We start from the raw sequence: 24,798 nt of genomic DNA on the forward strand, positions 1-24,798 counted from the left end.
GGGGGAGGGCGTGTTGGGGGATGAGCTAACTTTATAGACAGGAAAAGAAATAATACAAAAAAAAATTGGTAAAATTCTTGCAAACATAACTATAAAAACACGAAGCAAGTCAGGAACATAGGAACCTCAAATTTAAAAGCACCAGATGCATGTGACTCTGCGTGATGGAAAAAGAATAGCATTTTCAAAGGGTATGTAACCTAGTTCATATTCCTCAGTTACTGTATGGTGGAATTTTTCCCTGCAATCTGATGCCTGCCATTTCTGAGAAAAACTAACAGGCATGATAGACATAGATGCCCAAAACTAGGGTCCCCCTATGGCAGGATTGTATGGAAGCAGTAGAATAATAATTGTGTGTTCCAAAATTGTTTGGCAACTTGGCAGTCATAGTTGACTGGCTATATTTTCCAGTTCTGGAAGTTGTAGAGCAATAGAGTCAACTGAAAGGTTCAATAAGCATATACTAGCTGAGAATAGGTGAGCAAGATCAGATTTGATTGGGTTTAAGACAAGATTAAAATGTCAAAACTTGATTCGTTTTAGAGAATCAGAGGTGAATTCATTATCCATTGCTTTTTGACAAGTCTGGAATATAAAAATCAGACAAAATACAGTGGTTTATTACTGTGGTACAGCTGTCCTTGAATAATGCTTAGAATAATTGTCAATGCGTCGCTAGACTAAGCACCCAGGGGACATGGACGCAGCGGACAACTTCTTGGTGTTGCCTCGCGTCCAGGCCCCCTCCAATGCCTTGGGCCTTCTAGAGGTCATGACAACTATGCTGCTTAGGTAATTGGGCCTATTGATGCAATTAAAATTGTCCAATTGAGCCAATCGGGCCTCAGAAGACTTTATTTGTTGGGTTTTTATTAGTCTTGGGCTTTTTATTTTTGGATTTATTGATGTAATAGACCTCTTTTATAAGTTCATATTTAGATTCTTGATTCTGAATACAGGATTTACTTTATCAGCTTAGTTAGAATCCTATTTCTTTATGTTAATTGTTATTGATCGAATGTGAGGAATGCTTGTTCTGTCAATGTGACAGCCCCTTTATTTATAATAAGTGAATTACAGGTACAAGTACAATAATATCCTTAAGTAATATCCCTAAGGACAGATTTACCCTTATTCACATATTAAAAAACTCCCCCACAAGTTGGTGCATGTATGTCACACATGCCCAACTTGCACGCTATAGGATGAAATAATTTACTACATAATCCCTTTGTGAAGACATTTGCTAGTTGATCTCTAGAATAGACAAAGGGAATGCAAATCAACCCCTAGTCGAGCTTCACCTTAATTAAGTGATGATCGATCTCAACATGCTTGGTGTGGTCTTGCTGAACTGGATTGTGAACAATATTGAGGGCAGACTTACTATCACAGGACAGCATCATAGGTAGTGGAACAGGAAAGGCCAAATATTTCTGATGCAGATAAGTCACTTAATAGGCTTATTTTATTGGAAATAAGCCTTAGGTTGGGTTATGTAGGTATTTGGCCTTTGATCCTATAGGTTTTCTTTGTAATAGGTCACTTTAATGGGCCTAAAATATGGATAGAAAGTTGGAAAACGAATTTACTTTTATTAGTTTAGTTAGAGCCCTAGACTCACTAGATATGTTTTGGTTGTTTTGTTTGAGTCCAACTCCATATTGGTCTTAAAGTGTCTTTTAGGAGTCCTATTATAAGTCTAATTATGTTTTTATTTGGTGGACAAATCGCCTAAGTCCTAAGCTAAGTAGGTTCTCTGTTTTGAGTCTATTTTCTTTGTTATTTCAGTTTTCTAGTCAGTTTAGGTTTCCCCATTAGTTAACGATTGGATTAGGCCTTTCCTTTTTAGTGTTTGAGACTGTTTTTGAGTTTCCTATATAAGTTTGTAAAGGGCTACAACGTTGTACACGAATTTGATTGAATGAAAGCTTATTTTTGTTGTCTGCAAAATTATTCCCTGAGAAATGATGACCATCAGCTGAGATAGCTGAGGGTGAGAGACACAGGCTGAGATAGCCATTCCCCTATCCCATTCTTCCCTTCATTCTCTATTTTCTGTTTTGTTCATCCTATCTATCCCTGAATCTGGTTTTTATTGAATTTAGTAAAAATCCAATTGGAATTGGATCACTTGTGATTCGATCTTACATTATTTTCAAAAGTCTTTGAAGCCACATTAGTCCACGGATGCCATGAGACATGGTGAGAAATTCAGCTTCACCACTGGATCAAGCCACTACAACCTGCTTCTTACTCCTCCAAGTAACCAAGTTACCTCCCACAATAGTACCATAACTCGTAGTGGATAGCCGATCATCTGGAGAATTGGCCCAATTAGCATCAGTAAAGGCCTCAGCTCTACGATGACCGTGAGAAGATAACGTGAACCCCTCTCCTGGTGGACTTCATATAGCGCAGGATCCGAAATACAGCCTCTAAATATGTAGAATAAGGATCATGCATATATTGGCTTACCATGCTAACTACGAAGGCAATGTCTGGACGATTATGGGCTAGATCAACTTTCCAACCAATCTCTAATACAGTCCCTTATCCATTGGGTCTCCATACTTATGAGAGATCTGGACATTTGCCTCTAGGGGATTATCTGTAGGCTTACATCCAAGGAATCCTATTATGAGAGATCTGGACATTTGCCTCTAAGGGATTATCAGTAGGCTTACATCCGAGGAATCCTATTATGGATAAGAGATCGAGAGTATACTTCCTTTAAGACAAAAAAAATCCCTTAGTGGAATAGCAACCTCAATACCAAGAAACTAATGCAACTTACCTACATCCTTGATCTCAAACTATTGACCTCGGTAGTTCTTCAGACAAGAAATTTCCTCTGTGTCATCCCCAGTGACAATAATGTCATGAACGTCACTCTACAATGGATAACGACGTGGTAACTACTGAAGGAAGAGAGATACCGCAACGTGACTCTTTTAGATATTTGGGATCTATCATAAATAAAGAAGGCAATATAGAGGAAGATGTGGCACATAGAATCAAAGTGTGATGGACGAAGTAGAGAGGCGAGTCTGAAGTTTTGTGTGACCGACGTGTCCCTATAAAACTTAAAGGAAGATTCTATGGAATAGTCATATGCCCGGTTGTAATGTATGGGGCAGAATGTCGGGCAATGAAGAAGTGACATATTGATAAGTTGTGTGTAGTGGAGATGAGAATGTTAAGATGGATGTGTGGGAAAACTAGAAATGATAAGGTAAAGAATGAACATATTAGAGCGGATTTGGGAGTTGCTCCAATTCATGATAAGCTTCAAAAAATTCATTTGAAATGGTATGGTCATGTTCATTAGAGGCCATCGGATGCACCAATAAGGAGGAGTGATCTGATTCAGAAATATGGGTCTAAAAGAGCCGGGGGTAGGACAAAAATGGCCATACAAGAAGTAGTGAGGAAAGACAAGAATAGATTAGGCTTTGTCCCGAGTATGGCCTTGAATAGGGCAGATTGGAGGGCTAAGATACAGGTAGCGGACAGCATCTAGTTGTGTCCTACTTCATTACTAGTTTTTCACATATGTTTCCTCTCTCTTTTATGTTTATTTTTCCTTTTCTTTGTCCGTGCTTGGATCTGTGTAGTGGACCCATTAAGTCGGGACAAGGCTTTATTGTTGTTGTTGTTCCAAAGGATCACAAATAAGTACTTGGGCTGAAAATTGATCCTCACGTTTCTTAAAGCTAGCAGCATTAGCAGTGCAAGTAGCCTAATAGGTGTCATAAAAGTTAAGATCCAACGCAACTCAGTACATTACTGAGACAAGGTGAAGTCCTTCTGCTTGGTTTCCCAAAGGCGCTTGTCCAAATCATAAAATTGGGCAACATTCCCAACCTTAGAGTATGTATCCTAAGCTATCTTCCAAATCTTCGTTGCGATATCCAAGAGAAGGTAACCACAAGCAATCTGTGGTTGCATAGAATTCAGAAGAAAATCCATGACCAATGAGTTATCAGAACTCCACTCTGTCTAAGCAAGAAGTAGTAGGCTGGACTGTTGCGCCTGTCAAAGGAACCACAGGCATTAGTGGAGAGATAACAAGAACGTGACCACATCAAATAATTTTTCCAGTCTAAACGTACAGTGTTAACAAGGAAGTTCCAAGACTATTGTACTCCAGTACTAGCCCCTTCAAATCCATTCAATTCAGCAGTAAGTTCTAGTGAACATGTAAAAAAAGTACACAGGGATGAAGATAGATGACTAGAACAAGCCACAAAGCGCTGTATCACCAACCGCAGCCAGCACAAACACCCCAAAAAAAAGGGTGAAAACCATACAACAACAACAACAAACTCAGCCTTATCCCAACTAAATGGGGCCGGCTACAGGGACCCATTTAGAACAGAGAGAGAGAGAGAGAGAGAGAGTAAGAGGAAAGAGGCACAACCCATATTTATTAAGGCCAAAAGGTGGCCGAGGCATTTAGAGTCTTCCGAAGTGCTTTGGCGATAGGGCGGGCATAAGGCATCATCTTATCAAATAAAGCATTCTAGTGTTGTTTTTTTTTTTCATATAACCATTTTATTTGGCACAAATAGCACAATAAAAATTATATAATTCTACTTATATGCTAAAGAAAAATTAAGGATTCATAGCAATGCAAGATATTCATTAGAGAAACAAATTAATAAAATGAAACTAAGTTCATCTTCATCATAGCATACAATATAACTAAGAAACAAAATTATAAATATAAAGGGGAAAAAAAAAAGGCTGTTAAAATATGTAAGTATTCATTATACTTACCTCTATAATGCTAAAATGAGTGCCTAAAGTCATCCACTATAGTTCTACTCTTGTCAGTCTGATTAGGGCTGCAACTAAGGTCAATATCGTTGTAATGGGAAAAGAAAACCAGGAGACAAGTAGAAGGAATGTCTCGCTGGAATGGGAAGAAGGTGGGATTACAGGAAGAAGAATAGAAAAAACTGAAGAGAAAGAGATCTCCGTTCAGCAACAAAGAACTGGGGAAAATAAAAAAAGAATACCTTGCCGGAGCTGAAATCGATGGAGGAAGGGACACGGGTGCTATGGTTCTCCTAAACAAAGAAGAAAACAACCAAAAAGATTTTGCGATTTTTGATTTTTGAATTTATATAGACTTGATCCCATTGTTCTCAAGTGTACAGAATTCCCATAGACTTGCCAATCACAACAAAAAATATGGAATCTATGGTAATACATTAAAAAAAATAATAATAATAATAATTGACAAACAAAAGCATAAAGTGTCTACCTTGGTCGTAAGGTGCAATACGGCGTCATAAGGAACGTGAAAAACATAAAGCGCATGACTGCCTTAGCCTACCCATATTGCCTTAACACTTAGGCAATGGCTTAATAACTATGGCGCAGCCAACTACTCAGGAGAATCTCAGATAAATGGGGTCAGCTCATGGTTTTAAGTATCGGTGCGTATCGTTCCGTATCGGTATCGGTAGGCATCGGCACGATACATACCGATATGCTACAGGGAATTTTGGGCCATCTTTTCTGTATTGGCGTATCGGTAGTACCGTATCGTGCTGTACCGTATCGGTACCAATACGTACAATACTCTGCGATACGAACTTTTGAAAATATGAAAATTCCCGTGAGTATCGGTACCGTATCGGTACATATCGTTGTATTGTACAGTATCGAACCGATACGTACCGATACGGTACGATACGGCTACTTAAGTGTGAATATGCCTTTTGTTGTTTGAAACAAACACTTCAAACTCTCACTAACAGTTTTTTATATTTCTCTTCTTTCTTCCCCTTTGATTAACACACCTTTTTGGAGACTCAAATGGTAGGTTGAAAGAAACATTGTGGAAGTGAATGGTTCAAAGAAGGAGAAAAACATAGTCCAAGAAGAACCTTGAACTTGAAAGTTGAAATTTTTGAATAGTAAGTTCTTGAATCTTTACTCACTTTTTTCAACTTTAACCTTAGATTTTCAATTTTTTTTACAAATTTAAGGTTCATCATACTTAGAATCACATTTTGTGCATCATTATTACATGAAATCATTGGATTTATAAAGATTTACACACTTTTTTCAAGAGAAAACGAGGGTTTCAATTTTTTTCAAATTTCTTAGATCTACTCATGCTCAATGGTTAAAAATGTTTAGATTTTTTATATGTTATGCAAAAACAAGTGTTCTACAACTTCCATAGAAAATTTTGATTTTTCTCAAAAATATATATTTTCTTAATTTTTTTATTCCGAAATTAATTAAAAAAATTCCCAATTTTTTTTTTTTTTTTAAGAAAATTTAGTTCATTCAACTCTTGAAAATAATGTCATAACTATAATTACTAAATACATGATTTCAAATGAAACCCACATTTTTTCCCCAAAAAAGTGAGGGTTTCAAATTTTTTTTATTTCTTAGATCTACTCAAATATATTGGTCCACACTTTGTTGATTTTTTATATGTTCTTTAAAAACATTTAATCTACAACTTCTATAAAAAAAATTAATTTTTCTAAATAGTTTGTATTTTTTATTTTTTTTATTTTGAAAATTAATTAAAAAAGATATACCGATTTACTAAGATTATGCAACCACTATTTGTGATACTTAAGTAGTTGATGGTGATAAGGCACAGACGATGGGAAATATAGTGCATTGTATGGAAGTTGTCAAACAAAAAATAGAAGAGGAGAACCCAAAGTAATTTAAGGCATTTTTTAAGATTATAAATCGTCGATAGGAAAATAATTTGGTTCAAGACCTTCATCGGGCAGGTATTTTCTCAATTAAATTTATAAGTTACTTTATTAGTAATTTAATATATTTAATCGTTAACAATAAGTGATATATAACAATGTCAATGTGCAGCCTATTATTTGAATCCAGATCTGCACTACAAGAACAATTTAAGGTTTAGGAAAGATTTGATAGAATCTTTGAAGGATGTTATCAACAAGTTAGCTCCTAATATTGATTCGGCCAAAGATGCAGTTGAAGAGGTTAGTAGTCTACTAAACTTACATATTGAATCATTGATTAATATTTAATACATTGAGTAGCATATTAATATGTTAATATATGTATAGGTGAAGTACGTCCGAGAGGCCACTCAAAGGTTTGCTGATCATTTAGCTATCCATGCTAGAGGAACACAACGCCCTGGTAATTTAGGCTTAATCAGCTATCCTTGTATTTCAAATTTATTTCAAACTCCTAATGTTGCAATTATCTTTATACAGCTGATTGGTGGATGAACTATAGATGGAGCGCTCCAAGCTTGAGGCCAATCGCAATGAAAATATTATCATGCACGGCATCCTCAAGTGGTTGCGAACGTAACTAGAGTACGTTCGGATTGATACACACCAAACCTTGGAATCGTCTGAGTTATGAGAGGCTGGAGAAGCTAGTGTATGTGCACTATAACATGAAATTGAAGATGAAATATTTAGAATTGGAGAAATCAGGGGATGATATTGATGTCAACCCAATTGACATCACCCACATACTTGACGAGAAAGATCCAGTTAGGGGATGGATTGAGGAGACTGAAAATGTTTTAGTGTTGGACAAATTATCTGAAGATCGACGAGAAACCACACCTGATCCCATTATAGATGACCTCATTAGAGATATAAATGAAGATTTTAAAAATATTGTTGATGATGAAACCCAAGCACCATCAGCTATGGAAGAGGATGATGATAGCTCCAATGATGGCGATATTAGGAGGACGAGATCAGGTGCTACATATAGCGTAACTCAACCAGATAGTGATGATGATGATCAAGACAAGGATGGTGCTACTGCTGCTGCTGATGATGATTATGATGATGATTATGATGATGATGATGGTAATAATGATGATGGTGGTGGTGGTGGTGGTGGTGGTGGTGGTGGTGATGGTGGTAGTGGTGGTGGCCAGACTTATGTACCACTACATTTCACAGAGAAGGCTGCATTTACACATGCAACCCAAGATAGTCATCATGGTGCTCGCACACAACCAAAGTCTTATAGTCGGAGGGGTAGGCGATCCCACAATCCGAGTGCTACTGATGCATTGATGAGTAGCATGGAGTCAATGTGCATTAGTTCAGATCTTGCTGGTTCCTCATCCAGATATGGACACCATGTATCTTCAGCCTATGGATATGGGACTTATGCATGACAATCATTTGCCAATCCAGAGCAGTACAGAAGTTCAGATCATGCTGGTTCCTCATCCGGACACGAACATGGACACGGATACGAACACCATGTATCTTCAGGTGCTTCTTCAGGCTATGGATATGGGACTTATGCAGGACCAACATTGGCCACTCCTGAGCAGTACAGAAGATTCTACAATGAATGGGAGACCCACTACCATAAATATTTCGACTGGGGTAAATATTGTGCCTATATTCGACAAGTGCAGAATATCATCGTAGTTGCTCCTATTGAAGAAGAAGGTCCTAGCCAAGGATTTGAACCACCACGACACTCTTCAGGGCACTCATCACATTGGCAATGGCAATGAGGAAAGAAAAAACTGTAAGAAACTCAAACATCATCATTTTGAACATTTTCAACTCAATATATTTGTCTATCAATACGATACCCTCTACTTTAGTATTTATGCATTCTACATGTTATATATAGCTTTTTTTAACTGTTTTTTTATGCAAAAGTGTATAAAAATGTGTTCCCTATCCATTTATGTGCGTATCTTTAACGTATCTTAGCGTATCTCCGATACGATACAATACCCTCCGATACGTATCTTAATTTTGACCGACCGATACGGCGACTGATACTGATACTTTAATCCTTGGGTCAGCTACATGGATCTTTGCCCTCCAATAATCTCTGTCAATTTTGACTCCCTTGTGGAAAGAATCACACAATAGGTAGAGGTGGCTAACACAAGCCACAATAATAGCCGCTCAAATAAAAAATAAATATATATTTGCTTTCAAAGAACCATCAAAGATAGATGCATCAATCAGGGACAAAAAAACCCCGACATCAAAATTGATTTAGGCAAAAAAACCCTAAAAAGTAAAAAATCGATTGAGGGAGAGGGCCTCTCAGGTCATAGGAAAGAGATCTGAGAGCCCAAGTGTGAAGAAGGCTGCTCTCGGTGACCTAGGAGAGGCTGACAGAGAGTAGGCAGAAGGCGAGAGAGAAGGTGATGGAGGAGACAGAAGGTGGAGACGAGAGACGAAAAAAAAAAAAAGAGTGAAGGGGGGGCGTCTAGGGCAGAGATCCCAAGGATGATCTCACTACTCTGATACCATGATCGAATGTGAGCAATGCTTGGTCTATCAATGTGACTTACAGGTATAAGTACAATAATATCCTTAAGTAATATCCCTAAGGACAGAATCACACTTATACCCATATTACAGCAGTTATTAAAGTGTTTTACATTGGATTAGATCTATCAGAGTCCAGCCTTGTTTTAAGCTGTTTTCCTTTATTTTAGGCTGATTTTAATAGCAGTAGACTCCCAGGTAAGCTATTGGCAGAGTTTTAGGCCTGGATTGGTTTCTGTTTTGAGTTTCTATTCAAACGTATGTAAGGGCTATGCCTTGTACATGAATTTGATGAATGAAGTTTGCTTTTGCCTTTGGTACTGTAGATTCAGTCCAGCCCTGTTGTGCAGGTTCATCAGATTGATGTATTCCAAGGTCATATTCCCCTTCTCTTCTTATTCTATTTTTCTCTTTATTTGTCCATCTTATCATGGATTCTATTCAGTTTATCAATCTGAAGTTCTGTATCAGAATCTTGTCTCAAGACTCCATTGATTCTCTGTTTCCAATATTCCTTGCTGCAATGGCAAAACCATAGATCTTCAAATCTGACCATTGGATCTGTCCCATACTTAGCAGTAACCTTCATCCATGATCCAACTAAACAAAGCACTTGATCATGAGATCTGGGCCACGATTTTTTTTTTCCAGTTAAGTTGTGATTTTTTCCTAAAATTTTAATTTCTTGAATTCTGCTGCTTGGTTAATTACTTATATCTGGTTTCAGTCACATATTCTGATTTTTTATTGATCAATATTTCTGATAGATCACTTATTTACTCCTTCTTTAAGATCAATCAACTACTGTTCTATTTGAGATTCCTTGCTCAAGTAGGAAACCTTATTATCTAGCAAACTTTGCAGTATTGATCCTCAGTCCATCATTGACTTTTGACCAGAATAATGGTCTCATCTGATTCTTTGATTTTCTGAAATCAATTTCTCTCAATTCTGGTTTCTAACCATCACTGCAATTCTGATATGATCCGGGAATTATAAACCACATGCTTAGGTGATCTGGATGTCCCATCAATTGGTATAAGTGCTAAACTTGTCCATAGACATTACGGATCCTATCCTTTCAATTGTTGTCCACCAACAACTTCAAGTCATGCAAGAGAACTTGTGAAAGGTTAAAAATATACGGCAACAATTTAGGGAATTTAAGAGCCCGTCACTGGTTACATCCGATCACATGAAAACTTCCTTCAACAAATTGATCTCACTCGTTGAGCAAAGGATGGAAGAGCCAGAAAATGAGTGGATCAAGTATCTCTTGAAAACAAAAGTCCCCAAGAGGAGCCCATGATCGAATCTAGATATGAATTGATCAAAGATCTGATTGAAGATTAAGACCTTCTAGGAATGTTATATCAAAGAGAAAATTGAGATCATTCCTAAAAAGATGGAACATGTGGAATTTGTTCTTCCATAGTTCCATAACAGATCTTCAATGTCAAAATTCCGAGGGTCGCTGATTTTGTCCGAGAGAGCCATTGGATTGTTGAATCAAAGCGATTGATCATGGATGCCAATCAAGTGGTGATGATTCTCCCATATTTTGGAACTCAAGGACGAGTTTTTCCAAAGGACTCAATCATCATATCTGGGCCATAAGATTTGTTTTTTGCAAGTTAATGGGTATTTCCTAAAATTTTGGTTCCTTGAATTCTGCTGCTTGGTTGATATCTAATATCTGGTTTCAGTCACTTATTTTGGTTGTTTATTGAACAATATTACTGATGGATCTCATCTTTATTCCTGCTTTAAGCTGTTATCAATTTCTGTTCTATTTGAGCTTCCTTGATCAAGTAGGAAACCCTATTATCTTCCACACTAGCTGTTGAAATTGAACCAAACTTCACAGGACTGATCCTTAGTTCATCTTTGACTTTCAACCAGAATATTGGTCACATCTGATCATTTGATTTTTCTAAATCATTTCTCTCAATTCTGGTTTTGAACCATAATGCACCCCTAGGGTCCAAACCCCTAGTTTTGGGTCGATATGGGCTCACCCAAGCACTAAACAGTTGTCTTGAAGATCAACCATTAAAATATTAATATTTCCTACAATAGGTTCTTGCAGGATAGTTGTCATGGCGACAAGGCAAACCAAGGAATGGGAGGGCTGCCTAAACTCTTAGGCAACAAGTCGCCTGCCTTAAGGCGACCAAGGCACCTAAGTGACCAAGTGTTATTTTTTATTTTTCCTCTTTTAGACATTATTTAGTATGCTACGTATACCTTGTATCATAAGAAATCAATATTAAGCCCCATCAAGTCATCAAAAATGAACATTAAGCCACATCAAACCATCAAAAAGCAGCATTAAGTCACATTAAGTTATAAAAAAATAACATTTCAATAAATGCTCTTGTTCTATGATAAGTTTGACTGGTCAAATTATTTTATTTTTACATGAGACTTATTCTATTAGGTATAACACAAAACCTGCTTTCCAACCAGTCTAATATTATTTAAATCTAAGTTGCAATAACAAAGTTATGTTCTGATAAACTAATTTTAAAGTGCGTGAATGCTATTCACATTGCCTGAATGAAAATAATTTTACAGACATCAAAACGAAATATTATTTTACCAGACTTTTGGTTTTTAGAAATGTTTTACCATGATAAGATTTATTAAATTTTCAAAATTGAGAAAAACCCCAGCATTTGAAAGTATAAAATCGCCCCTACAACCAAAATTCAGTTTTTGTTTTTGCATTGGGGGATTGACTTTTATCCTTTTGGAATTTGATTTTTAAACTATTTTTATTGTATTCAAATAGGGGGGGCATTTGCTTATTTATGAATAATACATTAAGTAGATTAAATGTTATTAGGCATAAGTAAGTGCCAAAATCTAAGGTGACAAGCAGTGGCAGTAAGGCAACATTCTCCTAGACCCCAGACAAACCGCTTGGATGCCTAGGCGATGCCTTGACAACTTTGTCTGGCGGTAGCCAAGGAAGTAGACTTGAACTTCAATTCCAATCTCACAACATAGGACGACTTAGGAGCTGAGAATTGAGGACTTGGATCTCCTATACCAGAGGTACACTCGCCCAAACCTTAGGAAGAAAAGGGAGAGGATCAGGGAGATCAAACCTGATATAGAGGGGACTGTTGGTACTGCTAGAATAGGATATCATGGGTATGGGGTTAAGAAACTCACAAGGGAAATAGAAAGAATACAATTGTACAATAACATACAACGAAAGGAAACAATAGAAAAAGAAAAGGGAAAAAAGGAGAAAATACAAAGAGTATAATAGGATATGAGAAAACAAAGAGAGATGGAAGCAAGAACAGGAGGAGGAGGAACAGTCGACCAACCTGGTCACCAGCACAATTTCACCACTGTGAAGAATCAACTCAAACTCAAATCTGCATTCCATTTCTCAATTGTTGGTTTACAATGTATATAAAGAAAGAATACTCTTCTGAAACTAGGAAACTAACAGCTCAAGCAAATCTCCAATGCATATCGATAATAAAATAAGCTAAAAGTCAAATTACAGAATTAACCCTAATTAGCTAAATAAACCCCTACCAACACTTATTAGACCAAAAAGCTGGTTTGGACCTGGTCTGTTTCGGTCTGAGTTTCCAGATCTGGTTATGCAGCAACTTATGCCTGTCCAGCCATGATAATGCTATTGCAACAAACCATCACTTCAATTCTGGTTTTCATGCTAGAATTATAAACCCTAGCCTTAGGTGAATTGGATTCCCCCATCACCTATATACCTAGGTTTTAAGTCTTTTGACAACCCATCCTACATAGCGTTGTCATAACCATACAACCTGTCCATCACACAACCACACCCAACAGCCAAACCATCCTCACCTGTATTTGCATACTATCCAAAAGGTTCATTTTTCTTGCAGTTTTCAATAGACTTTTAGTGGAATCCAGTAACATAGGGAACCCTTTCCTAATAATGTCATAATTAGTTACATGTATCACTATTTATAACAGCTTTTGTTTCATATATGAGGTAGACTAACATTTACAAAAATCTAGTCCTCCTAATAGGTTTCAGTTGAGAGTCAGAGATTAGAAAATGATTCGACTTGTCAGTAATGACAGAGGTCCTTCTTATTTATAAGGAGATTACAATAACTGAATAAGGAAAGTGGGGTAAATCTGACTAAGCGTCCCTATCTACAAGACTTACTACGGTAAATAAGACTTACAAGGGTAAAAAAATAAAACTAACTACAGTCATCTCAACAGTTTCTAACCATAAAACGAGTATGGTTGAGACAATTAAAAAAACATAATTCAATCAATAAATGACTAAATCCTTATCTAAAACGTCAACATTTGGCTACGCTAATCCTATTCCATAATTGTGTTCTATCCATGCCTCTATGGTCATAACTTCTGTTGAAGGCCTAAAATTTCAGGAAATGAGATTTCAACATCTCATTGGCAACCATATACGAACCCTAAATCATAATGGTCACCATATCTTAGAAATGAAAATCCATCTAAAGTAACATTGAAAACATTCCGGAGAGAGCATACCTTCTTCTGGGCTGATATTTTGTCATCAAATATTTTTTTCGCCTCTTCACCAAGAATATTAGGTTTTTTACGCCTCTCAGTTTTTGATCGTTCCAAATTAACATGAACTGGATTCCTCTCTAATTTGTCAGCATTAAACGTTTCCCCAGGCAAAGTGTTCGCTCTAGGCAAGGTCCTGTCAACAGTCCCTGGGAAAGACAGATTCAGAAACAGTAGCAAGACATTTAGAAACAGCATGGATCACAGACTCATAAGCAGTACATTATCTACAAGCTAACTGTTCCATCATGCTCAAATAGAAGCTTATCAATGTCAAATTAATTGTATTCATCCAACCATGAGTCTCTGACCAATATAATCCACATGATAAACGAAAATGTGCAAAAGCTCTATTTGCCTCTGCCATTCCATGAGTCTCTTCCTTTTTTGCTTATGGCATCGCCACTCCCTTTGGCAGCATCCACTAAAAAAAAGAAAACCATCATTCCATGCCTTGCAAAATATGCAGAAATATTTTGGGAATGCCGGGGCAGTGGGCTTCAATACATGTATTTCTTTTTTGTTACAACAAAAAGAAGTCCGTGTACAGAAATAGCTTTTGTGTAACAAACTTGTTTATGCCTTTCTGAGCAACAAAACTGCCCAAAAACTAGAAATTTTCAAAGTAAGCTGTTGCCATCGTTTTTGCATGTCCTTTTAAGCAGGTGGTACATGTGTGGTATAAGCATCATTAACACATTTAAAGCCTTACAGATAAAAATCCAAGGGGAAGGAAGTGCCGTTAAACACTTAAGCTTGGGAAGAGAGTATGCAAGGGTGTGCTCAAGAGCTCACAGGGAAGAACCAGAAAATCCTATTGCATGGAAAGGTTCCAGTTGTGATTCTTTCCGAATTTCGCAGTTATATGCAGGGGGTTTCAGCTACAATTGTCTGGATAATTCCAGCTTGATGTGCTTTCATTGTGCTCCTTTAAAATAAAAATAAAAAGGAACCAAGACACACATATCAGTCCACACCTATCCGCCCCTTAATCAGTGTTCTTTCTGGAGTTTGTTTACCTTTCTCACTTCCTTTAGGAAATATGGACTAGTATCTCGACATAATGTCAGCTCATTGCGTGCATTTTCTATTCAAATAAATCAGAACAGTGAAATCAGATCTGTAATGTCGTCAGATCTACTATCTCTTTCATGTTGGCATATAGCAGTGATGTCTCAATGATTGCTTTAAGTTCTCAATTTTTCATGTTAGCTAATGCATCTAATAATGTTTCCCTAATGTGTGACATTTTTTTGCACATTTAGAGTTGTAAATGGTTCGAAATTTCGGCAAAATATTTCAATTTTAATGGGACTCAAAACGAAATGACATGAGAAATACAAAGAATACAATATTTTGTTGAAATGAGCGAAACGAAATGACGAAAATATCAAAATAATTGAAATGCCACATTCCTTCATATAAAATACTAAACCTGAATCTAAATGAGTCGAAATAGTCAAAATGAGGGAAATGTGCCAAAACTGCAAAACACTTCAAATTTCAGCCAAAACTTACAAATCATTAAGGATTCAAACCTCTCCAAACTCATCCAACTCTCACAACAAGATTGCAATTTGGCTTAAAACTTCAAGAAAGATATATGTCCCTAGATCTTTCCATCTTGGTTCAATTTTTTTCCTAGATTATATTAGGGAATGGATACAAATATGATATGCTATATGCTAGTAACCTAGGTCCTAGGTTCTGAATCCAAACCTCCCACTTTGGGTGTTTTTAAAATCCAACCCTAATGATTACATACATGGGTAAATCATGCTTAAATAGGCACTCCCTTAAGTTTCAGGGCAAAATTCCACTTTTTGGGTACTGAAATGGCCATTTCTCTCTTTCAGCTGAAATGGACCAAATTTCAGCACCATTTCAACCATTTGGCCGAAATATTTCAGTTTCAACCATGGTCAAAATGGCCAGCGACATCGAAATTTAGAACCTTGGTTGTAACAGCCCAAGATTTGGTTGTTTTTTGATGTCCAAAAGTTGTGATCTTTCTTTTCCAGGTTATATTTCAACCTGCATGTTAAGCAATAGTGTAAACTTATGGACCCAGATTTTGTTGATATGCATGCTTAAATATGCAACCTCCTGCAAAAAAATAAATCTCAAGAGGATGCAGACAAACGTAGCATTAGTTTTTTCTGTTTTCTAAACCAATTCCACCCCAGAAACATCTCGATATGTTTTCATTTTCAAAGCGGAAAAAAAAAAAGTTTTCACCACCAAAAAACATAAACTGGAAACATATCTAACTGTCCCCTCAGTCTTGAATTAAGAAGGAAATGGGAAAGGTTCTAAATATGAGATAGAAAAGGGAACATAATGCACCAACAAAATGAGTAAACTGTTCGACACCAAATCATGAGCAGACAAGCATATCAACAGAGATGTAAATATCATTGACAAGGAACAGCAATTTAACATTTCCTTTGTTTATATTTGGCAACCTCAATGAACTGTCCAAATAGCTATAGAGTAGGTTGACATGGACAAAATGCCCACAAAGTTCGAGCGACAAAATGAGCTGCCAAATGACAGGCCTAAGAAAAACCAGGGAATCTGCTACGAACAGAAATAAGAGAAAGAAATACATAAGGAAAGATAAGAAATAACACATGACTTAAACCCACTCAACTACATTACAGTTTATTGAATGGTAACACTCACTTTAGACAACTAATACTCTTAATAACACTAACATTTTTTACTCTACGTATCTGTAACCAATCAACATCTTCCTGAGAGCCACCACCCACTTTACTTTTCTGTTCTATACACATATTTCCATCTCAGTTGGTGAAATTTCTTCTTCTTATTACTACTCATCCACAATATTAGTAATTTCCCATCCTCTTTGACACAATCAATAATTGCAACAATTTGGACATGGGAGTAAAATGGTAGGCTTGTCAATTCACGTTTTACTGACATTATTCTCCAACAAGTGATAGACACCTTCTCTTCCAACATACCAACAAATATTCCAATCTTTTGACAATGGAATTAAAAGGAAGTTGGGAGTAGATGAAAAAAGTTAACCCTACAGCACCCCAAATTACAAGCACATTCCCAAATAAGACTTCAATTCCAATCAGATGGAGCACTATTTGTATAATTTCTTTCACGATTTTGATTTGCACGCAATGACTCCATCAGACTGGTGACACCACTTTTTTTTGCAAATAACCATAACATTCCAGTTGACCTTCAATCATAGTTCGAAATTTCGGTATTTCGGTTTTTTTTTTTTTTCGAAACGAAATAAGGCACGAATCAATGTGTACCATATTTCGGTCGAAATTTCGGTATCATTTGGTATCTTGCCAAAACGATACATTCCATGCCTTATAAATACAACAATTCATTGAGACAGAGTTGAAATTTCAATATCATTTCGGTATCTCGCCGAAATTTAGACTCTGTCTCGCCTGTCTCGGTGGTTTCGGTTCCATTTGCATATTTTAAAGGAAAAACACACCAACAAGCCGCTAATTAGCCACATCATCACATATTTTGACTTCCATTGGACTCCTTCAAGAAGATCTACACATTCAAAACTTAGGAAAGGTAAAGTTCTTTCTCCAAAACCATTTTTTTTTAAATAGTACATAAATACATGTTGATAAAATTTCCAAAACAGTTCGACAGTTGCTGCCAAACAAAGGTGCAACTCTAAAACAATGTCATGTTCTAATATTTTTGCATTTTTATGTTCTAAGCATGTTTATTAACCTTAAAATAAGCTACACACTAAGTTTCAGGTCAAAATATGGCCGTTTGACCACCGAAACAGTCAAACGAAACAATAAAAATAAAAATTAAAATAAAAAAAAAAAAAAAAAAAAAAAAAAAAAAAAACCATCTCGCCGAAATTTTGGTATTTCGGTGTTTCTGAACCCACCGAAACGAAACGAAATTTCGAATCTTGCCTTCCATTGTATTTTCCCATAAGCTACAGCACACCAATTACAAGCACATTCCCAAATAAGACTTCAATGACAATTAGATGGAGCATTATTCAAATAATTTCTTTCAGAGACTTCGATTTGTGCACAATGACTCCATGAGACTGGTGACACCACATTTTTGCAATTAACCATAACATTCAGTTGATCTTCCATTGTATTTTCACCCATGGGCCATTCCCAAATTCTTTGTGAATAAATTTTTTTATTTTTTCTTCCTATCTCTTGTTACCTGTCCACTTCAACATCCTCAACTGAATGCTATACATTCTACAAGCATGCTGTCCCTTGATTGCCCAATATTTTGCTCCATTTTGCATGGCTGCTCTATCTAAATGCCTTCAATACTGTATGATAAATATGGCATAACTTGAGCTACTGAGAGAATATTTGGTCACATCAATCACTTATCTGCCTCAACAGCATAAAAAAGGAACATTGAAAACTTCAAGAGAGCTTAAACTTTATTTAAATCAATAATATAACCAACCTGCTACCTATTATCTAGGAGGCAACCATGAAAGATTAGCTGTAGAGAATATTAGGCTTAATTTATCCAATCCAAAAAGGAAAGCATGGAATCCCCACCCACACACCCCCCCCCCAAAAAAAAAAAAAAAAAGTAAGAAGGGTTGTGCTGCATGAAGAATTCGGAAAAACGTTCAAAGGGAAGTGTATGAAATTAAAACTAGAATGAGCAGAAAAAGTACATTCCGAATAATATTTTTGATGCCTTCTCTCGGACTTCCAATTGATAGAACACAAATAATTTGACTGTTCTGCAAAAGTTCTGCACCACTGCATTGCAACAGACATCAAAGCTGCCTCTACAGAGTAGAAGTTACTTCTTCCCTATCTCAATAGAAAAATTCAGCCAGGAGAGTACGACCAGGCAATCAACACCTTTTTTAATCGAAGAAACCAGACATTTAGGAAAATGACAGCATCAAATATTATTGTCAGCATTTGATTTGTGACAATTCGGAATTAATTTATTATTAAAAAAAAAAAAAAAAAACACTAATCTGTCGTTGCATAAGATTGAAATTTATCAAAAGAGAAGTGGATTCTACATTTCTACCAACCTGATGAGTCGCCCACTCTGTTAGTACTGGAACTCCCCGTCCCCGAGCCATCCTTGCGTCCCAATTCACTATCACTATGACCTCCACTTTCAATAACCACCACCCTATCCCCCACTGAGACAGAAACCTCATCGTCACTATCAGAAGAGCTTACCCCACTCTCCCGCGACTCCTCCATCATCACCATCACCAATTTCCCCGCTCAACCGCCTTGGATCCAGATCTATAGAACCTCCGAAATCGAAACAAAGTTACAGATGCCCTTCGTCTTGATGAAGAAAGTCCAAAGTCGAACTCTGAAAACTTGAAACCCTAAACTAAAAAAATCAAAAAAGGGAAAAGCAATATATAGTTTCGCATTTGCTCTCACGTGGCCAACGGTGAAGTGAACTTCCTGGGAAGACAATTGAGGTCTCTGCCAGAGAAGCGAAAAAAGAAAGATACTCGTTTTTGGAAGATGGAAGGAAATAGAATAAATATAATAAATGAATAGAGAGAGAGAGAGAAGGGTCTCTTCTGCAACTGCACCCACTCTCCACTATTCCACTAGAAACGAAGATTTCGGTGAGGAATCGATGGTTATTACAGGACAAAGACGAAAGGGGGGACGTCGTGCGCCACAGCGATGTCCAGTCTCTCCAGATTCGGAGTCCGTCCATTATGATGAAAGGATTACATTACGCGCGAGCGGGCGGTTGGTTTCCGTTGATGGAAATGATGTTCGTGGCGGGACCCACAGATAACAAAACCCATTTGTTTTTTTTTTCTCTTATTTTCGGAGGTGGATCCTCGCCCCCACCTGCTCGTTGATCTGATGCCTAATGATTTGTCCTGTCGAATGGATACGAAATGACCGACAACGACTGCTTCGATCTCAACCGTCGCCCATGTCGAATCGAGTAAAACTCGGGATCGGTCTCAGTCTCTTCCCCGATCGGTATTGAGTGGTTGGAAATTTGGAATACGTGTTTTTAACTATTTTACCCTTGACCGTAGTATCGTACCAGTGGATCGGTATCGGTCGATTGAAACTTAGAATCGGTCTTCAACATCTTAAAATTTAGCGATTTCTAGCGTTTTTTTGGCGTGAATCAGCTGTATTGGATGGAAGCAGAGAAGTCATTTTATTGATTTTGATAAGAATTGGCCAACTCATTTCCCATTTTTTAAAATTGTGATGACAACCTAATTGACAGGTAATTCCTTGGATTTTCTTTTTCAAAAATCGACTTTGACCATCCAGTTTGTTTTTTTCTTTTTCAAGAAAAATAGTTTCTCTAGTCTTCGGGTTGTGTTTGGTAGCCAAGAGAAGAAAAAAAAACCTAAAAAAGAGAAGAAAATAAAAGAATGGAACAAATAAAATGAAATGGTAAGAAAATAAAAATTAAAAAAAAAATCTGAATAATCAATTTTTTTGTAACCTCATCCTTTTCTTCCCTTTTTGTGCAAGATTCATGCAATCAAGCTTACTTGGGTCTTATTTTTCACCACGTGGTAGATTCAGTTGGTGGATCGAATGTTTCTTAAGCCATGGTGAAGGAAAATCTCTTGAATGCGAGAAGGGTATCGAGGAGGTATTTTGGAGAAAATACTAAAACTCTATAAGGATTTACAAACCCAAGATGGTGTGGTGAACCTTCTGCGTGGAGGAAATATTTATTTTTAGTTGCTCTTCAACTTTATGTATAGGGAAAAGGACAAGTATGCTAGCATAGTACCTAGGAATTAGGAATGCTAGCGGGATATTAGTCGTAAGATTTTATCAACTTTAATTAAACAGTTGGATGGAGAGAAGATATACAAACTTTCAATCCACTGTTGTTACACCTCTCTCTCTCTCTCTCTCTCTCTCTCTCTCTCTCTCTCTCTCTCTCACAGAAAAGCTATTCCTTTTACTAGATCAAGCCGGAGAAAGCAAACTCCGGTGAGATCTCCAAACAAAGATAACAAGTGAACTTCAATGGGATCGCCGCTCCAGTTACTACTCTCCTAACCATGACCCCTTCTCCGGCCAATGTGCCCGAAGGATCATCGCCGCCGACAAGTCCATAGAGAAAATTTTTTTCTTGAAATGAGACATGATCCACAATTTCAGAAAGCAAAAAAGATAAAGGGAGCTCTTTGGGTGGATAGCAACCCACAGGCCTTGATGACAAGTGTGAGGTTCTATTTTCTAACAAATCATGGCTTGATCTTAGAACACTACAATGTGAGGCTCTGCAATTTCTTCCCTTTCTTGAAAGTTTCATATTAAGAATGAAGAAATAAAGAGATCATTTCTATCCGAATTTGGCGAAGTTGTAGTTGTTTCGTTCGAGGTAATGTGAATGTTGTCCCCCGTCTCTCCTTCTGCTATGATTTAAAATGTAACCGCAAGCGTACGGATCAGTGTAGCTACGGGTCAAATACAGGGAGAGCAGCCACTTTATTTTTTACTTATTTTAATAATACGAAAGTGAACCGATTTATGGTTGTGATTTAATTCTAACTACCATCCTAAACATATGTATCTAAAATAACGTCCTAACCATTCGTCATCTAAGAATTTAAATACGCAAGCCACGCAATTAAAATTAAGCAAATAAATAACTGAAAATAAACAACCCACACAATTAAAAAGTAATGAAGGAAACAAATGTTGAAATAAAAAATAAAAAATAAAGGGGATAAAGCTAGAGAGAGACTCACAAGTAGGTTTCTCTACTTAGTCCAAGGGATGCATCATAATATAAGCTTCCATACTTGACCAGAGAATCACTCTTACAAGGGTTACTCTACTTGGCTTTAGGGAAAGGGAGACAATTAAAATAAAAACAATAAAATGATAGTTCTATGGCTAGGAGGGGCAAAGCCAACATGTACACTAGTTATGAACCTTGGGGAAAATGAATAGCAATAATGTAATAACTGAAATTAAAATCCTAAATTAAGAAAGAAAGGGTATTCAGAAGAGAAAATGAGAGGAAGGAGAGAAAACTATTAAAGAAGCCTACCTACCTGAATTAATGCTTGAACTTCAAAGGTTAGGTGATTTGAGATACTGCCAACCCTAAAAACCATATCTGGAATGAACCAAATCTGAAATTTCTAGGCCTGGAAAAAACAAATCTTGAAAAAAAAAACTGAACTTTAAAAAAAGAAATGCTCCACAGCTCGTGATCTTGTCACCTAGATCTAAGCTTAGAACTATAACTTTAAAAATTACAGCTCAATTGCATAAATCATAAATATAAAATGTTGAATAAAACTAAAAGAGTGCTTGCATTAATTAAAATAAAAAATTATTACAAAAGTGATTAAAGCAAAAATAAAGAAGAATTAAAACTAAAGAAAGTGAGAGCGGGGGAGAGAGCAACTAAAAAAAAAAACTATAAGAAGAATGAAGTGTCCCCCTTTCTCTTACATAAGTTGTATTTATAGGGAATGGGGAAGGGAATCTAATGATTTTAGCTTCTAAAAAATTGATTTTTTTTATCTTGTTGATGAGGTGGAGGAGAGAGAAGAGAGAAAGAGAGAAAACGTGTGAGAGAGAATCTCACATGATTTTTCTTGCATTTTTTTTCCTATTTTTTCTCAATTTTTCTATTTTTCTCTTTTCTTGCACAAGAAACCCCCTTGGCCAAATTTTCTTGCTTGAATTTGGACAATATTCTATTTTAATGGAAAATTTCATCCATGCCCTTGTCTTTTCCTTTTTTTTTTTTTCCTATTTTTTCTCTTCAACTTACACACAACCCTCTTGGCAGACCTCCTTTCTTTAAGTGATGAGTAGGAGAGAGAAAATATTTCAAAAAAAAAATCAAAAAAATGGTAATGAAGAGGTTCAAACTTAAGACCTTCTAAGAAGGAAGGGATTTTGCACATCACAACTCACCAACTACGCTAGGTAGTTGTTGTTACCAAAAATGAATATTCAATCATTTAATGGTGTGGTTTATCGATCCTTTTTGGCATTTGGAATATTCCTTGTATCCTTGGGACAGCTGCAGATGGGCTGGTTCTGCATCTCAATTCAGTTCTGATCCATTATTCTTTTTCTGGCCCAAAAAGAATAATCACTTGTACAGTTGACCAAATGAATGTGTACTTTTAATTGAACACGTCCATCTTGCTCGGAATTTCGTCCTCTTTGCAACCATGAAAAGAAACATGATCTCTTTTATGTGTGAAATTGGAGATATAGCTCTGATAGTCCTTAAGGCCTTGAAAATATAAAATCTACAAAAAAAGAGTAAAACCTAAGGTAGCTCCATTCTAAATATGAAAAATGCATGTTTTACTACCCTAGATTTCACAATAAATGTGCTCATCACCTTCCTTTTCAGGTCTTATTTTCTTTGAATTTTATATGTTTATAAGATCATTTCAATGTTCTTCAATGGATTTCTTGTATAAAAGTGTCTATGACGAGATTATTTTTGCCCATAATTTAACTTCAAACAAAGATGCAACGCAAATGCAACTAATTTGGGCCCTTTCCATAAGAGGATTTGACGGAAAACGTCCAGGCAGTGGAGGCTGGTCTGATTTTCGTTACCCTCACCTTTCGTCGCTCTAGTTACTACTCCCCCAACCACGAACATTCCTACAATATCGGCAGAGGCTTTGGGCACACTGGCCTGTGTTGGGCAGTGGATCTGTTGCTGCCGCCGCTTGTCCACCACTCTCACCATGTTGGATCTTGGGAAACGTCTAGGTAATGGAGGTCAAACTGATCTAAAAAGGGATCTGATAAGATTTCACCCGCTGCTTGTTGCTCCTTGTGCGAGTCAAATCTATGCTCGAATGCTCTCAGAGTCCCACTTCTCTTGCCTCTGGCATGGTAGTGTTTCGGCCTAGTTTGAATTGTTAGATCATTAGATCGAGGGTGGAGATAGAAATAGGGGAGAGATAAGGTGTAGTAGTGGTGGATTGAAACTTTGGAACTTTTTTCTCTATCCAACGGTTTAGTTCAAGTTGATCAAATCCTATGGCTAATATCCCGTTAGCATTCCTAATTCTTAGGTACTACATTATCATACCTATCCCTCAATACCTTCAAAAATATCTGAAACATATGATCAACTTTTTTTTTCTTATGGTGAAGACATAATAAACTTGAATTCAATATTTTCTTTGAGAAGAAGAAACAATCAAAATTCAAAAGCAACGATAGTAATTGATTGGATTTTGCTGTGTTCAGCCAAAAATACCTTGTCAACGACACAAATTTAGATTTATTGATTGTGACTATAGTAAAAAAACCAGGTTTTGATTAAGGCTTGTCATCGAATCAAGTTAAGATTTTGGAAAACCTGTCAAGATTAGAGTAAAAATAACAAGAGTCGATCATGCATTGAACCAATCAAAAAAGACAGGTCTTTTTATCTGAGTCACTATAAACTCAGTAACTCCAGTCATTTTTTAAAATACTATCAAATCGGTTCACTACTTAAGTAATTCACTTATATTATTGAATGTGTTTGCAATGGATAAGCTCAAAGTTCAATGATATTTGATTCCCTTGTTATTATTATTTTTTTAATAACCAACAAGAGCTATTTCAATTATGGACCTTCTCAGCCAATTCATTGATCTGATTCTCGATTTTTTAAACCATGATGCTTGTTATACCCTACTTTCTAAACCCGGTCTAATTTTTCGGTTGGTTCAATTTGGTCTTGCAGGACCTGAACCCGAGCAAGCCAATTCGAGTACCTTATGGAATGTGATGACAAGGGTGACTCTGAACTCAGGTTGGCCAAATGAGTTGGAGTTAGCACCTAGTGAAGTTTGAGTACCCAAGTCATGCATTTGTACGTATCATGAGGCGATATATGCATAATAAAGATACATAGTCGTATTTTA

The 24,798-nt window shown here is 36.7% G+C and overlaps 1 protein-coding gene across 2 annotated transcripts in view; it reads right to left on the reverse strand.

The window, feature by feature from the left end:
- The window catches only part of LOC122059273 (sterol 3-beta-glucosyltransferase UGT80A2-like), a 65,616-nt gene extending 45,988 nt beyond the window's left edge, over positions 1-19,628 (reverse strand). Inside the window, exons 1-2 of one of the 2 annotated variants that reach the window (XM_042621976.1) lie at positions 18,952-19,628; positions 13,845-14,032 (exon numbers count right to left, since the gene is read on the reverse strand). In XM_042621976.1, the coding sequence (XP_042477910.1) occupies positions 13,845-14,032; positions 18,952-19,138 (375 nt within the window). In that variant the 5' untranslated portion in view covers positions 19,139-19,628. The remainder of the gene's footprint in view (positions 1-13,844; positions 14,033-18,951) is intronic. The other variant, XM_042621977.1, reaches the window with a different exon arrangement.
- Between the last annotated feature and the right edge of the window lie 5,170 nt (positions 19,629-24,798).

The sequence above is a fragment of the Macadamia integrifolia genome, chromosome 13 (genome assembly GCF_013358625.1).
Source record: "Macadamia integrifolia cultivar HAES 741 chromosome 13, SCU_Mint_v3, whole genome shotgun sequence".
NCBI classification, from domain to species: domain Eukaryota; kingdom Viridiplantae; phylum Streptophyta; class Magnoliopsida; order Proteales; family Proteaceae; genus Macadamia; species Macadamia integrifolia.